This window comes from Lagopus muta, chromosome 6, assembly GCF_023343835.1.
Source record: "Lagopus muta isolate bLagMut1 chromosome 6, bLagMut1 primary, whole genome shotgun sequence".
NCBI classification, from domain to species: domain Eukaryota; kingdom Metazoa; phylum Chordata; class Aves; order Galliformes; family Phasianidae; genus Lagopus; species Lagopus muta.
This window is the reverse complement of record NC_064438.1, coordinates 22,493,825-22,510,212: the sequence shown is the minus strand read 5'-3', so window position 1 is coordinate 22,510,212 and position 16,388 is coordinate 22,493,825. Positions and strand designations below refer to the sequence as shown.

General features: G+C 34.0%; 1 protein-coding gene across 1 annotated transcript in view; it reads right to left on the bottom strand.

The window, feature by feature from the left end:
• Positions 1-12,218: 12,218 nt before the first annotated feature.
• Positions 12,219-16,388, bottom strand: part of FUT8 (fucosyltransferase 8) — an 83,838-nt gene continuing 79,668 nt past the window's right edge. The window contains exon 11 of the mRNA XM_048947928.1: positions 12,219-13,225. Within this exon, the coding sequence (XP_048803885.1) occupies positions 12,908-13,225 (318 nt within the window). The 3' untranslated portion in view covers positions 12,219-12,907. The remainder of the gene's footprint in view (positions 13,226-16,388) is intronic.

The following is a 16,388-nucleotide window of genomic DNA, read 5'->3' as shown; positions in this document are numbered from 1 at the left end:
CATTTTCCTCATGGGGGGGGGGGGGGGGGGGGAATGGAGAGATTCTTGCCACAGAAATTGGTTTTGTGTTCTCAAAATAATCAAAATCAATGTATTAACATTCTTCAAAAGCGAGCATGCAAACAATCAGAACGAGGTAAAGTGAAGCAGACTAAAAATTGTTATTTTACAAGGGATCCACAATCAAGGCATAACAGGTCAAAAACGTGTCACAGATTGGAAAGGTAGAAAATAAAAAGAAACCATTTAATTCTATAATGTCTTATTCTTTGAAGAATCAGAAGAGAATGGAATACAAACAGAGCAGGAAAAAAGATTCCACTCAATCTAAAATAAAGTATAAATTAAAAAATCTTAATACCTCCCTTAAAACTTTTTTTGATGGAGAGAAAACTGTCACAAATAAGCAGATGGGTAACTTTCCACTTTTGGAACATAACATTCACTTAGAATTTCCTCACAGGACACAATGTTGTATGCCAAGTTCATCTGCTGTTTTTCTTTCCAGGAGACAAGAAGCAAATAAAAACCTCCCTTATGGTTACAATACATTAATTAACCTATCACTTTCAGAATATAATAGCTTGCCAGCAGCAAAGGACAAAATTCTGAACCAACTTAAATAGGACTCCCCTTTCTAGATGACAGGTATCATTAATGAGTTTTCAAACAGTTTTCATTAGGTCTGATAGCCACTAGGAGCTTAAGCCAGTTTAAGAATAATTTTTTCAAGTGCATTACAATTATGACTTCATTCTTGGACAGGTATGCTCAGTCCAGGGTTAAAAAGAATATAGGGTTAGTTACACTACAATGACTTTCACTTTACTGTGTTTAGATTGCTGTTGTCATACCAAATTGTGTATTAAAATTATCCAAAGTATGTCTGACCATACTGCACTGAAGTTTAGACAGTGGACCACTGAGATACAGATGTACATGATGATGAGGACTTTTCTCATGGCTTTACCATCTTATGGCACTTATGGACTAAGGCACAATTAAAGCAAAACGCAATTTACAATTACCCAGCAATAATGATTATGTTTTCTTTTTTCTCTGAACATCTGTCAGGAAGTGTTTTCATCTTCACTGAACATTAGTCAAACACCTGTTTCTCTGAGCTGTGAAGCGGTGGGGAATCATTCTCCAACTGGGGGTTTAAAATGTGTTGAAATGGGAATAAGTATTTGTGATTCTATTAACAAGGAAGAATGTGATAATGCAAGAAAAAGCTAACACATCTTGGAAGCTAATATGTAAACTGCCTTTCAAACTAAATGAGATGAGCCATGTGAAGCCATTTCAAAATAAGTATCAAGGCCCAATGGCAAGGCAAGTTTTTTGATCTAAAAGAAAGTGCGCTGTCATCCTATCTTCACATTTCAGTATTCTAAATGCTTTCTACTTTTTCTTGACAATTATTTGAGATGTTCAATTCAGCCCAGACTTCCAAGCCTCCATTCTAATTTTGAAATGCTACCTTACTTTTAAAAGAAAGAGCCAATTATTTCAATTGAAAATAGATCCAATGTACATAATGAAACTTACAGTATATTAATATTTTTGTTAATTAAAACTTTTAAAACTACTAACATCAATAAATGGTGACATTGTATGAACTTAAACACAGGTTTCTAACGTTTCCCATATTTTATGGCTTGTATTATGTACTGCCTGGCCAGAAGCTGAGAGGGTTCTGCCACTATTCTAACCTAAATGAAGTTATGGCAAAGATAGAGATCACCACCTGATAGCATGCTTTTATTATCAGTTATATCAATAAATATTAGCCTCTATTCATTTGACATATGATCAGATTAGGCTAATTTCCCAGTATCGATTTCTAGAGATCAATATGGATCCTGAAATTAGAGTAATAAAAACCCACAGTCTGCACAAATGATAATACAGTTGAGTAAATAATGCTGGAAAAGTAGTGAATCAATCTGAGTACAAAACAGACTGTGATAAACTGAGTAAAGAAATTAACATGCTGTAATAAATGGTTTGTATCCAATTTACTGACAGAAACAGCTCAGTTTACATGGCGTGAAATACATATAACCCCTGTAAGTCACAATATATTTAAGTCAGTTTTATTTGTTATGAATTAAGAGGTTACTTCAGTCACATTTACACTCAGTCACAACAACACTATGCGTACTGCTTAAAGGTAGGGATGGTTAAGTGACTGACCCCTATTTTCGCTTCAGTGAGTCTCTGCCTAATACTTGGTTTTTACTGTAGACCTAATAATAAATTCAAAACCCAGGCCTGCAGTTAAGCACAGTTCTATAATTCAGCTACGAAGTGAAGACACCACATAATCTAAGCCCAGTCTTCCATCATGAGATTAGTTCTAGCATTGCATGCATAACTACTCATCTAACCATATGAAAAACAAGTTTCGTGTATCTCCTCTCAAACTACAAGATTATGTGGATCTGTGCTGTGTTTGAGATTTTAATTATACAACAAAGCAAACTGCCAGCCAAATTGTATTCAGCACATCTCCCACAGACCTGCATAGAGATTGAATTCATTTTCACATCCAGGTGGTTGAATTCTTAGAGATAATGGATTGAGCCTCACTAATATGCATTGTTTATCCTGCTGAGACAGAGAGCAAATTCCGTGACTTCATTCAGCGCTAAGACTGTGTTGCAGTAATAGCTACAGCTAGTATTTAGCTGATACTGACCTCGTCTAGATTCTGCAATAGTGCTAAAATCAGTGTAATTAGTCTAAGCAATGACTGAATCTAAATCGTTTATCCAATCCAAAATTTTGGGACCTGTAGTTCAGGTGTCCTTGGCACTTAGTGTTAGCATTATTTTTACTTAAATAAAAAGGAAAAAAAAAATATATTTTTTTCAAGCAAATAATTGAGCAGGGTTCAAGATTTTACAAGACCAAAACATAAAGCTATAGCGACCTTAGAAACAAAAGGATCAGGACTAATAAGCACCCATCATTTACGCTGCCATATTGACATTTAGTATGATCACCGTTGTTTGTGAATACTTGGACTTGGATAGTAAGGGAAAAAAATCCTAAGATATAAGACTTGAGGTTTCCCGTAAAAGCCATGTCAGTATCCTCTAACAACGTTCCTCAAAATAAAAGGCTTAAAAACAAAATAGACAGTAAGATGTTTACACATATTCTAGAACTAGCATACATGGACAAATCCTGCCAAAGCCAGCAATGGCTGAAAAAGATGTAATTATTAATTTGGCAACTATATATTTGAAGAAAAGCACTACTATTTATTCCATCTCTTAGCCTATACTGGAAAGGAAAGAACTGACTAGTTTTGTCTGCATGCCCTAAATCCTCAGAGACAACAGCTGTAAGAGCTGACTCAGTCCAAAAGCATGGAAGATAACTAAAACATCCATGACACTGATAACACATTTATAAGAGCAGAATATACATGAAAGACAGCCACTGAGAAAAGAGCAGATACACCACCCTCTTAATATTAAAACCTTAATAATTAAAAAAAGCACATACCTTTATAGAAGCTTGTTTTCCAGGTGTACTGCTACTGTACAATCCAGTGGAGCTGGGCATGCATTCCTGTACCTGAAGTCAGAGAATTGAGACCCCTCAGTTCATAAATCCAGAACTACCATTTACACATGGTATAAAGGAAACGTAACACTTTTACTTCTTCTCTATTATAGATTTCCAGAGGTATAAGCAAATTTGAAGCTAAGGGAAAAGTTGGATGAAAGCAGAATATCTATGGGAACATACTGGTTACAAAGGTAAGCTTTTAGATAGACAATTAACTTTTTCTTCAAGTGTCTATACTTATTCAACTGTCGTTTTCCCTCAATCAATAAATGACTGTGGTATGAAATAAGTCCAAGCTAGAAAACATACCCAGAAAAAGTCATTCAAAATGCTTTGTAAAATGTCTTTGCAGAAGTCTACATTACCTTCTTGTGTGCATCAATGAGTGAAACTGGTTAAAATAGTTGTACTGTGACTATATTCAGCACTGGTATTTTTGATAGTTCGTAACACCGCACTATGCTGCATATCTGGGATATGTAAGTTTGAACATTTTTGGTGCAAATTATAGAGCTTGACAGTCTCTCAAAATAAGCAAATTCTGAATAGCTTAATTCAAAACCAACTAAAGATAATGGCCATTATGACAACTGCTGTGTATATTTTCTGTGGTTTTTAGGGTCTTCATTTCCGAGTTAACAGAAAACTTTTAAGAAGGAAACAGAGCACATGCACAAGTCTGTCAGGACGTCTGATCTGAAAACTTCCAAATAAATATTCTATCTTTCAGTCTTAAAATCATACAGACAAAAAGAGATTAAGAAAGGCAACACAATGCATGAAACACATTGCAAAGTTCCAATTATTTTAGAAATTTTGTGAAAGAGTGTAAAAATGAAGAATACTGCCTTCTAAAGGACAAAAGGCTCTAAGAGATTGCAAGTACACGCACAGTAAATACTGGGAGGAGGCCAAAGCTTAGAAAGAAAACTACAGCCATAATGAGCAGGAATTTAAAAGTTAAAAACATACACTTTTACACAGTTAAATTTTCTTTGTAGACTTCTCCCCACTATTCAAACTGAGCTTTTATTGAGCATGGTCTGGAATTTTACTGTGTACAACTGGAAAAGGTTAAAGTGTGTAATTAATACTTTGTCTTCAGTCAAAAAAGAAGTTATAAAAAGAAAAGGATATATAAAAGATAGAATTTGATGAAAAAGCAAATCTGTTGATAATATAATTGCATTTAGTTCTGTTCATTCTTTGTACGTATAAAAATATTTTCTTTTTCAGAGAGATCTGAATGAATAGAGTAGCAGAGCATTCTATGTACAAGACACAGAGATGAAGGAAATCAATCGGAAAAAAAGAAACTAAGTTGGCAGCACTGATACAGAAGTTTTGGAGAAGAAATTGCATAAGTGAAGAGATTAATGACCATTGTTGTGCCTTCTACCAGCGGCATACTTAGAAAATTCATTTACAACTGCCTTTTGAGCACAGGCAACAGTATTGTCACATCCTTCTGCAACTGCAAGATAAACTATAAAGCAAAGTTGATAAAAAAATATAAGGCAAAACAGTGATAATACTGGTAAGAAGTATACAACATAGAATTAGCTCACACTGCTTTTTGAGGCTACTGTACATCCACTGTCAAAGGGGTCACTGTCCTCTCAGACAGCAGTAACTCCAAATTGTTGGCTACAGATCTTACTACTTGCCACAGACAGGAAAAGCTACGTTGCGATTTTCTAAGATGACAAACTACAAGTATCTCAGAAATAAAACATGAGACATAAATAGGAAAAGACTTTTTCTTTCTTTCTTTTTTTTTTTCTTCTTAAAACAACGTATGTTTTTCTTTCTCAGAGCTTCCAGGGAGACTTTCAAGCGAGACCAACATGTAGTAAATACTGCAGTAAAAAGCTAGACTTATTCACTATATAGAAGAGCAGAGCACCTACATTTACAAGATGCACCTAATCAGAATGGAACAGCATGTTCTGGAACAAATATCTATCCAGCATGATTGAATAATGTCTTAAATTAGTTCTGACAGGGCAGTCCGGAAAGACCAAGACCTCCAGCAATCTCACATCAAGCCAACCATTACTTTGGACACATCTTCTTCATCTTCTGAGATTTCTAGACTCTTCAACAGATTTCATCCCTTCCTATTAGATACGTATGTCTGCAAAGGCCTCCACAGAGCATTACTGCAAAACATCGTGAGACTAGAAAGAGGGAGGAGTAAGTTCTAGCCAGTCCAACAAAGGGTGACAAAAGCCTATTATCACATTTGTTCTTGCACTGACTCTCCTACCACACAATTTTATAAACACAAAAATGAAGGTTATACCTTCATGTTTACCTCCAAAACTCTCACTAACCCAATCAGCAGTGGCATAAATGAACCTAATTCAGTTCATGCTGAAATACATTTAGCATATGCTTGGTCAGTTGCTAAGATACAAAAGCTGGAATAAAAGCAAACAAAGCATACAGATAATTTCTTAAACCACTGTGTTGTTTCAGAATCAAACATATAAATATACTAACAATAATAAATGTCACCAGCATGTCGGAAGGTACTAAGAATACATCCTGAATCTGACATCTGATATTTAGGCTAGCAGTTTGGTTTGGTTTAAGAATTTCTTTTCACACACATGACAGTAATCAATATAAACACCTAAACAAAATATTAATGTAACAGAAATAACTGCAAATAAAAGCAAACACTACAAAATCAAATTCAAAAGAAAAAATACAAGTACAAAGGAAAAAAAATTACATGTCCATCAATCCTTAAACTATTATGTAAACATTCGTTAATTCTAGTCTTTGCACAATATCTAGTTAAGCTCACACTGAAAATGGTCAACTCACTGAATAACTGAAATATAGTCACAGAAATCGTTTTCAGAAATGTTAATGCACAATGAACTCCATCCAAGGCAGGAAGAAATACTGTTTGGCAGCATAAGCCCATAAATCTGAATTTATTCCTTCAATATAATAATTTTATTTTTCAGTGAAATCAAATCAAGTTTTATAGATGTTACAAAGAGACCACAGATTTAAAATTATAAATTCATCACATCATCCTCCAACACTAAGTTGAAGCAGTGAGACAACTCGTCAGTTTCTTTCCAGCATCTTGGCTGGACATAACAGATGTCACATTCCTTCCATTCGTGAAGAATTAAGTCCTGGTTTTTGGTCACCTTCCACACCTCCAGGCTGCAAGTTGGGAAAGACTCAGCAAACACACTTGGCTTCTTTCAGAGACAGATCTTTTGTAGACAGCTGAAATGGACAGTAGTTTCCACATTCAATGCGTTCTCGCAGAGAAGTATCCAATATTCTTGTGGTTCTACTTCTAGTCAAGTATTTGAGAACTGTGCAGCTCTATTATAGCAGAATATATGACAAAGGAAAAGCAAGAAGCCTAAGACAAAGCTAAAATAAGGGATTTTAAGACTGAAGAAAATAACCTGATTCTTTCAGTTCTGTAAAAGACTGCATTCAGATTATATCCCTTATCACTTGTCTACACTGCAAGTGTTGCTGTATTAGAGGTGCTAGACAAATAAAAAAACAAATGGATCAGGAATGCTATGCAAAGATATCCTTCATCCGGTCAAGAAATTTGCCATGGTACAAATAGCAAGTATCCTCTTCTGATTCAAATGCATTTTGCAAATAAATAAAACCACTAAAAAGAAAAATGGAAGAGATAAAAAACTAAATTTTCACACTTGCTGTCCCCTTGCTTTTCTGGTCAAGTAGCAATCACCAAGCATTAGCAAAAGAATCAAAATCCACTAAGCAAAAAGTTCTGATAAAGGTTCATACAGCACTATACAGATCAGCCACAGATGCAAGTAGTCAGCAGGGTTAATGGAAAAGCATAAAGATGTCATAGCCTTCAAGAAATAACAACCTAGAAGGTTCTATTAGAATGCTGAGACTGGCAGATGTCTATGATAATTAGAGTGAGTGGGTTGATAGATTTATTCAACAAAATGTAGGATAGTTGGGACTTTATCTCACCTTGGCCAATAAAACACTTCATAAATAAACTAATATTAAAAATATATTTTTTTCATCTATTAAAAATGTGAAATACAAACTTGAAAATAAAACTTGTATGTGTCAGCAATTATATAACATAGAACTGTCTGGGCCAGCAGAAATAGATCCTTCCCTCTAGTGTCTCCTTGGGAGTCAGCCTAAGAGCATAGAGACAATTTTAAGAAACTGTAAAAGATATTTTGGTGCAAATACTTTGAATAATCCAAACTTGTTTCAACTGAAGTGGCAACAGGATTCTATCAGCAAGTAAGTTACGTCAAAGGAAATATGCAAAACAAAGGTTCCACTGAACAGCAAACACCATCAGTAGCATTAGGCACTTGTACAAAGTACCAACAATAGTAAAGACCTTTTCACTGCAACCACATCGTGCCAGGGATTTTTCCTCTTGTTCTGCTGAAAGACCTCTGCCTCATGTACTTTGATTCTGAAATAATCTTGTAAACAATGAATGCAACCAGTAATGAGTGCAGACAGAATTGAATCACAGAATCACAGAATTGTAGGGGTTGGAAGGGACCTCCAGAGATCATGGAGTCCAACCCCCCTGCCAAAGCAGGTTCCCTACAGCAGGTCGCACAGGTAGGCATCCAGACACTACCAGCTCTTTGCAGGCTTGGTAATTTTATACTACCCTCTTACTTGTCTCTTGTAATGTCATATTTCATACCTTTAGAAATGAACAGAATACTAAGAAGTCTAGCCCAGCTTGTTTGTGGTTAACATTTATACATGATTTTTTTTTGTGCTTCGGTCTTGCTCCATAAACACCTGCACTACATAATGTAGCCCTTGACATAAGTCTGCAGCCTTTGAAAATAATTCTAGTGGTGGCTTAAGCAAATTGAATTTTAGTGAGTTTTAAATGTAATTTTAATTCAACAGAATATGTAAACCAAATAAGACTTAAGTCCTTTAAGAGTGTTCCAGCTAGTATTCATCAACAAAACAACAAATAAGTAATACAGCAACAGCCAATGACCAGAACGTAACCAGCAAGATGTTTATAAACAAGATTAAGACTTGTACTTGGCAAAATCAAAAAAAGGGACTGCAAATTAAGTATTTATGGCAAGAATCTGCTGACAGAGATCGTTAATCTCTGAAAGATTTATTTGTATCCTGTGGCTTTATAAAATTGATCCAGCAACTTAGAAGTGTAAAATATCTAGTTGCATTAGACTTATTCCCACCTCACAATCTACACAAAGGCTTTTCACATGGATTCTTTAAACATTTAGGAGATTACATTGCAAAGAATCCTATGAACTGAAAAAACAAAAGTTCAATTCACTGTTTTGAAAAAGATCTAAATCGTAGGTGCTACTCCACTGGCATGAAAGAAAATCATCCTCCCTTTAGCAAGGAGAATTTGTAATGAAAATTTTCTGTTTTATATATTATTATGATTTTACCTCAGAAGCTGATACATCTTTTATCTGCAAACTAAGGAAACAAAAACCTACTGTGAAAACAAACATGTTTCAGTTTTGGAGGAAGCTTTCAGACTACAAATATCTCTCCATAAAAGAAGTATGATCAGTTCTCTTTTCTGAAAAATCAGTAAAGAAGATAAGTCTTTCTGATAATCACAAGTTTCCTTGAAGTCTAGTGGTAGAAGGGGTAGACAAAACATTTCTCTGAAGAAAAATACTTTAAAATTTTGAAATAAAACATCATCCTTTATGAACAAATCCATAATACGCTGCATGTTTGGTACAGGACATTTGGGAATTCCATGCAGTGACTGCAGGCTGAGGTGAAAAAAAAGAATAGAACTCAGGTTGGTGTAATTGCAGCAGTGAACTGACTACGATCCCAGGTTACAAGGTGCACCACGGTCAGTGAAGACTAGTCAAGTGAATAGCAGAGTATATTTCTTAGCCCAGCTAGTGAGAATTAGGATGTTTTTTATACAGAAAATACATTTACCAAGAAAATAAGTTATTACAAAGAATGTAACAATTATAAATTAACGAAGGAAACAGCATTGTTTCTTGTTTGTTTTTTCTTTATGAATACAACACACACTCACACATGCACAAATGCTTCTTAAAGAGAAAAAATTTAATTAAATATTATCTTGCTTGAGAGAATATAAGGACTTGGTAGCTTGGTATGGGGAAAAAATCGTTGCAGAGCTACAGAGTGAAATAAACAATGTGTGTAAATGCCTGCTTGCAAGCATTCTGGATAGTACCTTAATGAGTTTAAAACTTCCAAAAACTCAGCATTCTTTCAGGTATGTAAGACAATTTTTTATTCCTGTTATTTCATTTTTTGGTTAGCTACAATGAAAATTTGGAGGTCTCATCTTCATTTAACCATAGATCCCTCTTGTCCATACTATCTTGATTTCCCTGTAACTGAGAATCACTTTTAACATCCCAAGGTCCCAGGACTCTTAAGACATAACTGACTCGTAGTCTTTAGGAAAACATCTCTAGAGACAGATACATCCAGCAAACAGCCTATGCTATGATGCTTCCTCTAAGAAGCACTGCGCTGTAAGCAATAGAGAGTCATATGATCCAATGGAATAAGATCAGAGCATTTACATTAAAATAGGTCTTAATTATTAACAATAATTCTATAATTTCATACGATTTAACCATCATTTCCATCAAAGACAGTAAGAATTATTTATTAGGTACTTGCAATATGTAAGAACACACAAGCACCTTGCCAATATTTTGCCAGCTTTACAGTTAGTTAAGCAATAGCCAAATTATAAGGATATTTACTCAACAGCATCAGTGTTTTCAGTTCTATGGTTACTATATCAGAAGATACATTCCTGCCTTTGTGTTCATCTTAGATAGTCTGTTATTTCTCCTTTTTAGTGATATTTTCTATCAACTTACCTCACTATAGAGGATTTTCTCATATGTTAATTCATTTATACTATTTCTGTGACACTCAAAAATGAGCTTGGAACTATGATGTCTGAAGGTGTAAATAAAGAGCCTCAAAAGTAAAACATTTTCAGAATTTAAAATATCAAACAGATAATGTAATACTTGTGTGGAAATAGTTAAAAATTACATTTCCCCAAAACAAAATGCATTTATTTAATTATTAATTTAATGATTAATACTGAGGAAGAAATATTTTTGACTTTGAATATTTTCAAGTTGAAAAATAATAATAGCAGTAATAGCTTTACATGGACTATAGAAATTTAATGAAAAGTTGTGTATTAGCTTTCCTTCGTGCCTCCAAAATATCACAGGTTTGGCTTACACTGGTGAAAAATTTGTCAAAACCACTTAGATGAAAATCTAACATTAAACAGCTTCCTCAGTTCTTCTAAAAAATACAGAAATGCTAGTTAACTTGAGTCAGCTTTAGTCACAAATATTCATCAACTTCAGCATTTCTTGCCCACTCTTTTATTCATTTGACTTTACTCTTCAATTACTCATTAAAAATATCTGGTATCTACTTTATTTTTTACCGAGATCTCTATTTAATACTAGTAGCAGGTAACTTATCTTTTTTCTCCACAGCAGTTTCGATTTTGTTGTTCTTTTTCAAGAGACAATAGCTTTTCACTTGAGGAACACATAACTGCAAGGGATCTACAGGATCTGCCCTGCAAATAATGCCACAGAGAACTAATCAGTTAATTCCATCATATACCAATCATATTCCACCTAATTCATCACTATTTCAATTAGAAAACTATTGCTAAACTTCACAGCTCCAGGGATTTCCTTCTACTTTACAGTAGAAATTATTCATGATCAAGTGCATCTGTTTGTCCTTGGGTCAAAACTGTCCTTGATCTCTTCATAAATATAATTAAATATCTTTTTAACTTTTAGCTTTTAAAAGCCACATTTACCCACGTGGCATTTTCTCAGTGTCTGAAGAGTAAAGATTTTCTTTACTTCCAGTATTCCAACTTTGACAGCACTAGAATCTGTACAATATTATTCTCAATTGGAAATACTCTCAATATCTTGTACATTTATATATATACACGCATATATAACCCTCAAATCTGCAAATCTGTAAAATTATTAAATTCTCTTTTCTGTATAGACTAGCAGCAGATCTCAAAACACTAAGAATTACTAACAACTTAATACCATGCATAAAAATGTACCCTTGTGTATATCTTACTGGAACCTACTATTTTCTGGGTAAACTGTCATATTTTTTGACTTTTTTACTTTTTTGAGTACTAATGCAGTGAAAACTGCATATACTCCTTCTGAAATTACATGTGCATTGAAGGAATCTAAAAATAGGAGACTTGGAGTATTTTTGCTTCAAATCAACTAGATACAATGCCAGAACTGTAAACAGCTACCTATAATACCCCCCCCCCCCCCCAAAAAAAATACTTTTGAAAGAGAAACATAGAGGGTAAAAGAAAATGCTTGAAAGTGGATGTAAGAAAATAAGCCACTGAATCATCCTGCTAAAACCCGCTGTCCACAGAACCAAGAACCACTCTGCCACCACCTGTTGTCATTCTGAGTGCATGTACATTTGATAAAACTCCAGTTCTGCCACTTTTTTCCTTCCTTTTTTTTTCCCCCTGTTGTTTTGTTTTAAATCAAAAGCAACGTTCAAAAACATTCAGCACAGACAAATTTGTTTATGGCATTGTTTTACAAAAGTTCCTAACAGACAGTGACTATTTCATTGTTGGATGTATCCTTTATTTTATTAATCATGAGAAGTAACCAATGGAACGCTAAAAATAAACTTGTAAAGAAATCTACTCTGAAATTTGAATCTCTTTGAAGCAAATTCAGTGATCATGGTAACAGTTGAAAACTGATTCTTGCGCATCAGTGAAATAGGCATGGCTCTTTTAAAAATGTCACAAATCTTTCAAATATAGGCACCATGTTTTAAATTTTGCACATACAAAATATGTTCATGTTACTCAAATTACACAATATGGCAGTGTTATAAGTCTGAGCATTATTGTCATATAATGGCAGAGAGAAGAGCTGAAAGCTCACATGAGACTACTGACTGGGACAAATCTTGAAGAGACAAAAAGTATAAAACAACAGTTTTCCTGCTGTATGCGTTTGTGGTGTGCATGTGTGATAGTGCATATAACAAAAAATGTTTAGGAGTGAGTTCAGATAACAGCCCATCCATTTGTTCTCAGTTTCTTTTCCAGTTTCATTACCAAAGGCTTTGATTTTAAATGCATGTTAAAATGCAAATTCAAATCCCATATAAACCATTAGTATGTTGACTGATTTGAGTCAAAGAAGTGAGAATTACTGCCATACGTCTTCCTGTTATTCTACTTTTCAGCTTCTGGGTATGTAGGGTACTTGACTGTCTCAATTTTCTCCTTAACTTTATAGGACGGGTACAGGCCTGTTTTTCCTAATTTCCTATTGATTCCTTTTGAATAACCATCCCAGTGATTTCCAGCTACTCCAATTATGTCTCCAGGTTCCATAGGAATTTCCTCAGCAGTTCGTGGATGATGAGCATAAACAGCAATCTGGTTATGTGCATTCTGTCCCCCAAAGTAGTAGATATCATCCAAAGAATGGAAATATGCTGAAGCATCTGGATGCAATGTCTGCATAATTTCATAGGCAACTCGACAAACCTTGGAAATAAAAAAAAAAGAGAACTTATAAATATTGTGTGCGTGTGCCTAAAATATATCATAGTCAGTAAACAATGTGTAACAAGTATATTTTACAAAAGGAAGAACAAGATTACTTTTTAAGAAGTATTTGAAAACACTATGTATTTGCTAACAAGAAGCACGCAGCTCTGAACTGGGATTCTGTATACTAGCCATTCTGCCTTTTAAAATGAATAACTTGCAGCTTATCAAACATAAAAGCAAATTTGCTTTCTTTTTTGACTAAAGTATATTTTACTTCTTGATGAACTTTTAGAACTTACATTTTCAAAGTCTACTCTGTAGTAATGATGGTCCTGGATCTTCCTTTCTCCCTTCCTTAAAAATGGGTGTGATTTTTCCAGTCACTGGGGCCTTCTTGTGACAGATACGACTTTTTGGGTATGATGGAGATTAGCTTGGCAATTACATCGGGCAGTGGCCTTCAGGACCTTGGGATGCATGGGCCTCATAGATACACATTCAGTCTCACATGTCAAATGCCTGATTTGGTCACTGTGATTTCTCTGACTTGTAATCTAGATTACTATATCTTTCTCTGATTTTGATTACCATTACTTTAGTAAGATGTTACAGTTTGTGGTTTTTGAAGTTTTGTTCTCTGCATGTGTGCACCCAATGATGAGGAAAGACACACAACTCTGAAAGATTTTAAATCTTTTCAGTATGAGTCATTCTTGTAAATCCTTCAAATCTGACAAAGCACTGAAAGTTTCCATTCAGTAATTACTTCCTTTATAGCTGTGAACCTAGAAAACTAACCTGTCAACAAGAGCAGGCAAAGAATCCACATAAAGAATTACACATTCAACTAAGTATGATTGTTTCTTATTTTTCTGCATAGATTTATTTGCTTTGCAAACTACATACTTACAGTTACAATGCAAAATATAGGACTAGTAAACCCTGAAAGAAAGTGAGATTATCAGGAAAAATAAGTCTCGCAGACAGAGCTACAACTTCATCTAAATGAAGACTGAAGAGACAAAACAGTTGTTTATTTAATGCACAACCTTAATTCTGCAGTTGTTTTATGATTTGTTTTACTGCTCTGTGGCTTTTTCACACATTTCAATTAATGTGACACAGAGCAAACAGAGTCAAGGTAGATTTTAGCCTTCTCTTGGCAGGCCTAATTTTTAAACAACAAACATACTCAATATTCATTTAGCTTTCATAGCACAAGTAAGAATATAGGATATTTCCCAAAAAGGTTTATCTTATTCAAGTATACAGTAATTTTCTAAAAATACCTCTGTAGTGAACACTTTGTTTTTTTTCTTCCCCCCTCAAGGAAAAGAAAATGGAAAAAATCCAAGATAGAATAGACAGTCCAAAATCACTCTGAAAATAAATTCCCACCCTTACTTTCTCTTCACACAGATTACATACTGGATGGTCATCATTAGCCTGGTTTTGCTTACAGTCTAGCCATAGCATCTGCCAAACTGTTTACTTCATTGATGACAGGACAGTATATCAAATGTTAGAAACGAACTTTTAATTCCATAAAAGTGAAATATTTCTCAACATCAGAAAAAAAACGCAATAGATCTTAGAGAAGTACAATAGAAGAAAACACTGCAGATATTTGCATTGGTACATGTCCAGCAAAATTGAGGAGTACGAATTTTTTGTTTTTGTTTTGGTTTGGTTTGTTTTGAGGTTTTTGTGTTTCTGCCTTTGTTTTTTTTTTTTGTTTTGTTTTGTTTTTTTTTTTTTTTAAACCAAAAAGCACATAACACTTCCTTTAGAATGTGAAATTTTTACCACATCTGACATACACAGTCCTAGGTCTTAGCTGATAACCACCTTGTGAAAATAGTTCAGGTGAATACAGCTTTTTTTTAATTTTTTTTTGAAGTGGATGGCTTCTCACAGACTTTTCTTACCAGGGATTTTTTACTTTGGAATTTATTCCTATCTTGTCCTGAAGTAGCCAACATTAATAACCTTCTAAATATGCTTTTTAAAAAGTAGTTTTCTTCACATGGTCTGATGAATAGTGAGCAAAATGCAACCATAAGCACGACTAAGAGATAAAGGACTTTTCTACATTTTTCTCTGGTTTTGCTGTCTTCTTGTCATAATAACACAATTATGACTTTCGGTAGTCAATGTGAATAAATTACTCTATTGATCATATATTAATATTATGCTTATTTATTTTTCATTACAGTGCAGAAAACAATTTACATTTGAAGTTAGAGAAAACTTTTTTTTGAAGTAATTTTTTAACTTTGACTTTTTGTGTCTACTTCCACATAATAGAACATTTGCATAAGATCACAACCTGTTACCATCTACAACTGAACGCTTTCCTAAACAGAGAGCATATTTGACAAACGTAGGTTAAATATGTTCAGTTTGATTTTGATGATATTTTGCTGTACCTGAATTAGATGGATTACCACATGCAAGAGAAAACCATTTTCTGCTTTTTGTTTTATTTTTTAAACCTTCCAGCAGCTTTTAAAAACTGCTTTTCATGATGAATATGAAATTAATATATACTATGGTATAACATATGTAATACAGAAGATGACGGTGACAGTTACATGATTCAGTTTTCCTACAGACTCCACCCATCTTGCTTCAAGTTCAAAAACAACAAGAAAAAAAAAAATCACAGTGCATAATCATCTGCAATAAGAATACTCTGTAGATTGCAGTGACCAGAATTCACATTTACTACCCTGTTCCTGGATATCTAGAAACATAATAGTCTCTAATAAGAAATTAAATTTCTCCTTCCCTTGTCACTCCTGCTATTAAGTCAAGCAATATGTTTAAGCTATCGCTGAGCACTTTGAATTATAGAGATGGACAGATACAAGATAGATATTAACTTTATGCAAAGTTCAGAAGTGTTAAATGTTCAAAATTATTTTTACTTACTTGTATGCCTTAACTAAGCTGTGTAGAAACAAATGTACAAGTTACATATTAACTTTATGTAAAACTAGAAAATGTTTCTTTTCCTTAATGGAAATGCCTTAATTAAGCCAATAAATTCAATAGGGGAGAAGTAATCAACCAGTGCTAAGTCATCTACATTTTCAGATATTATATAAAAAAAAAAATCACAATAGTCCCATGAAATTTTTATGAAAGAGAACTG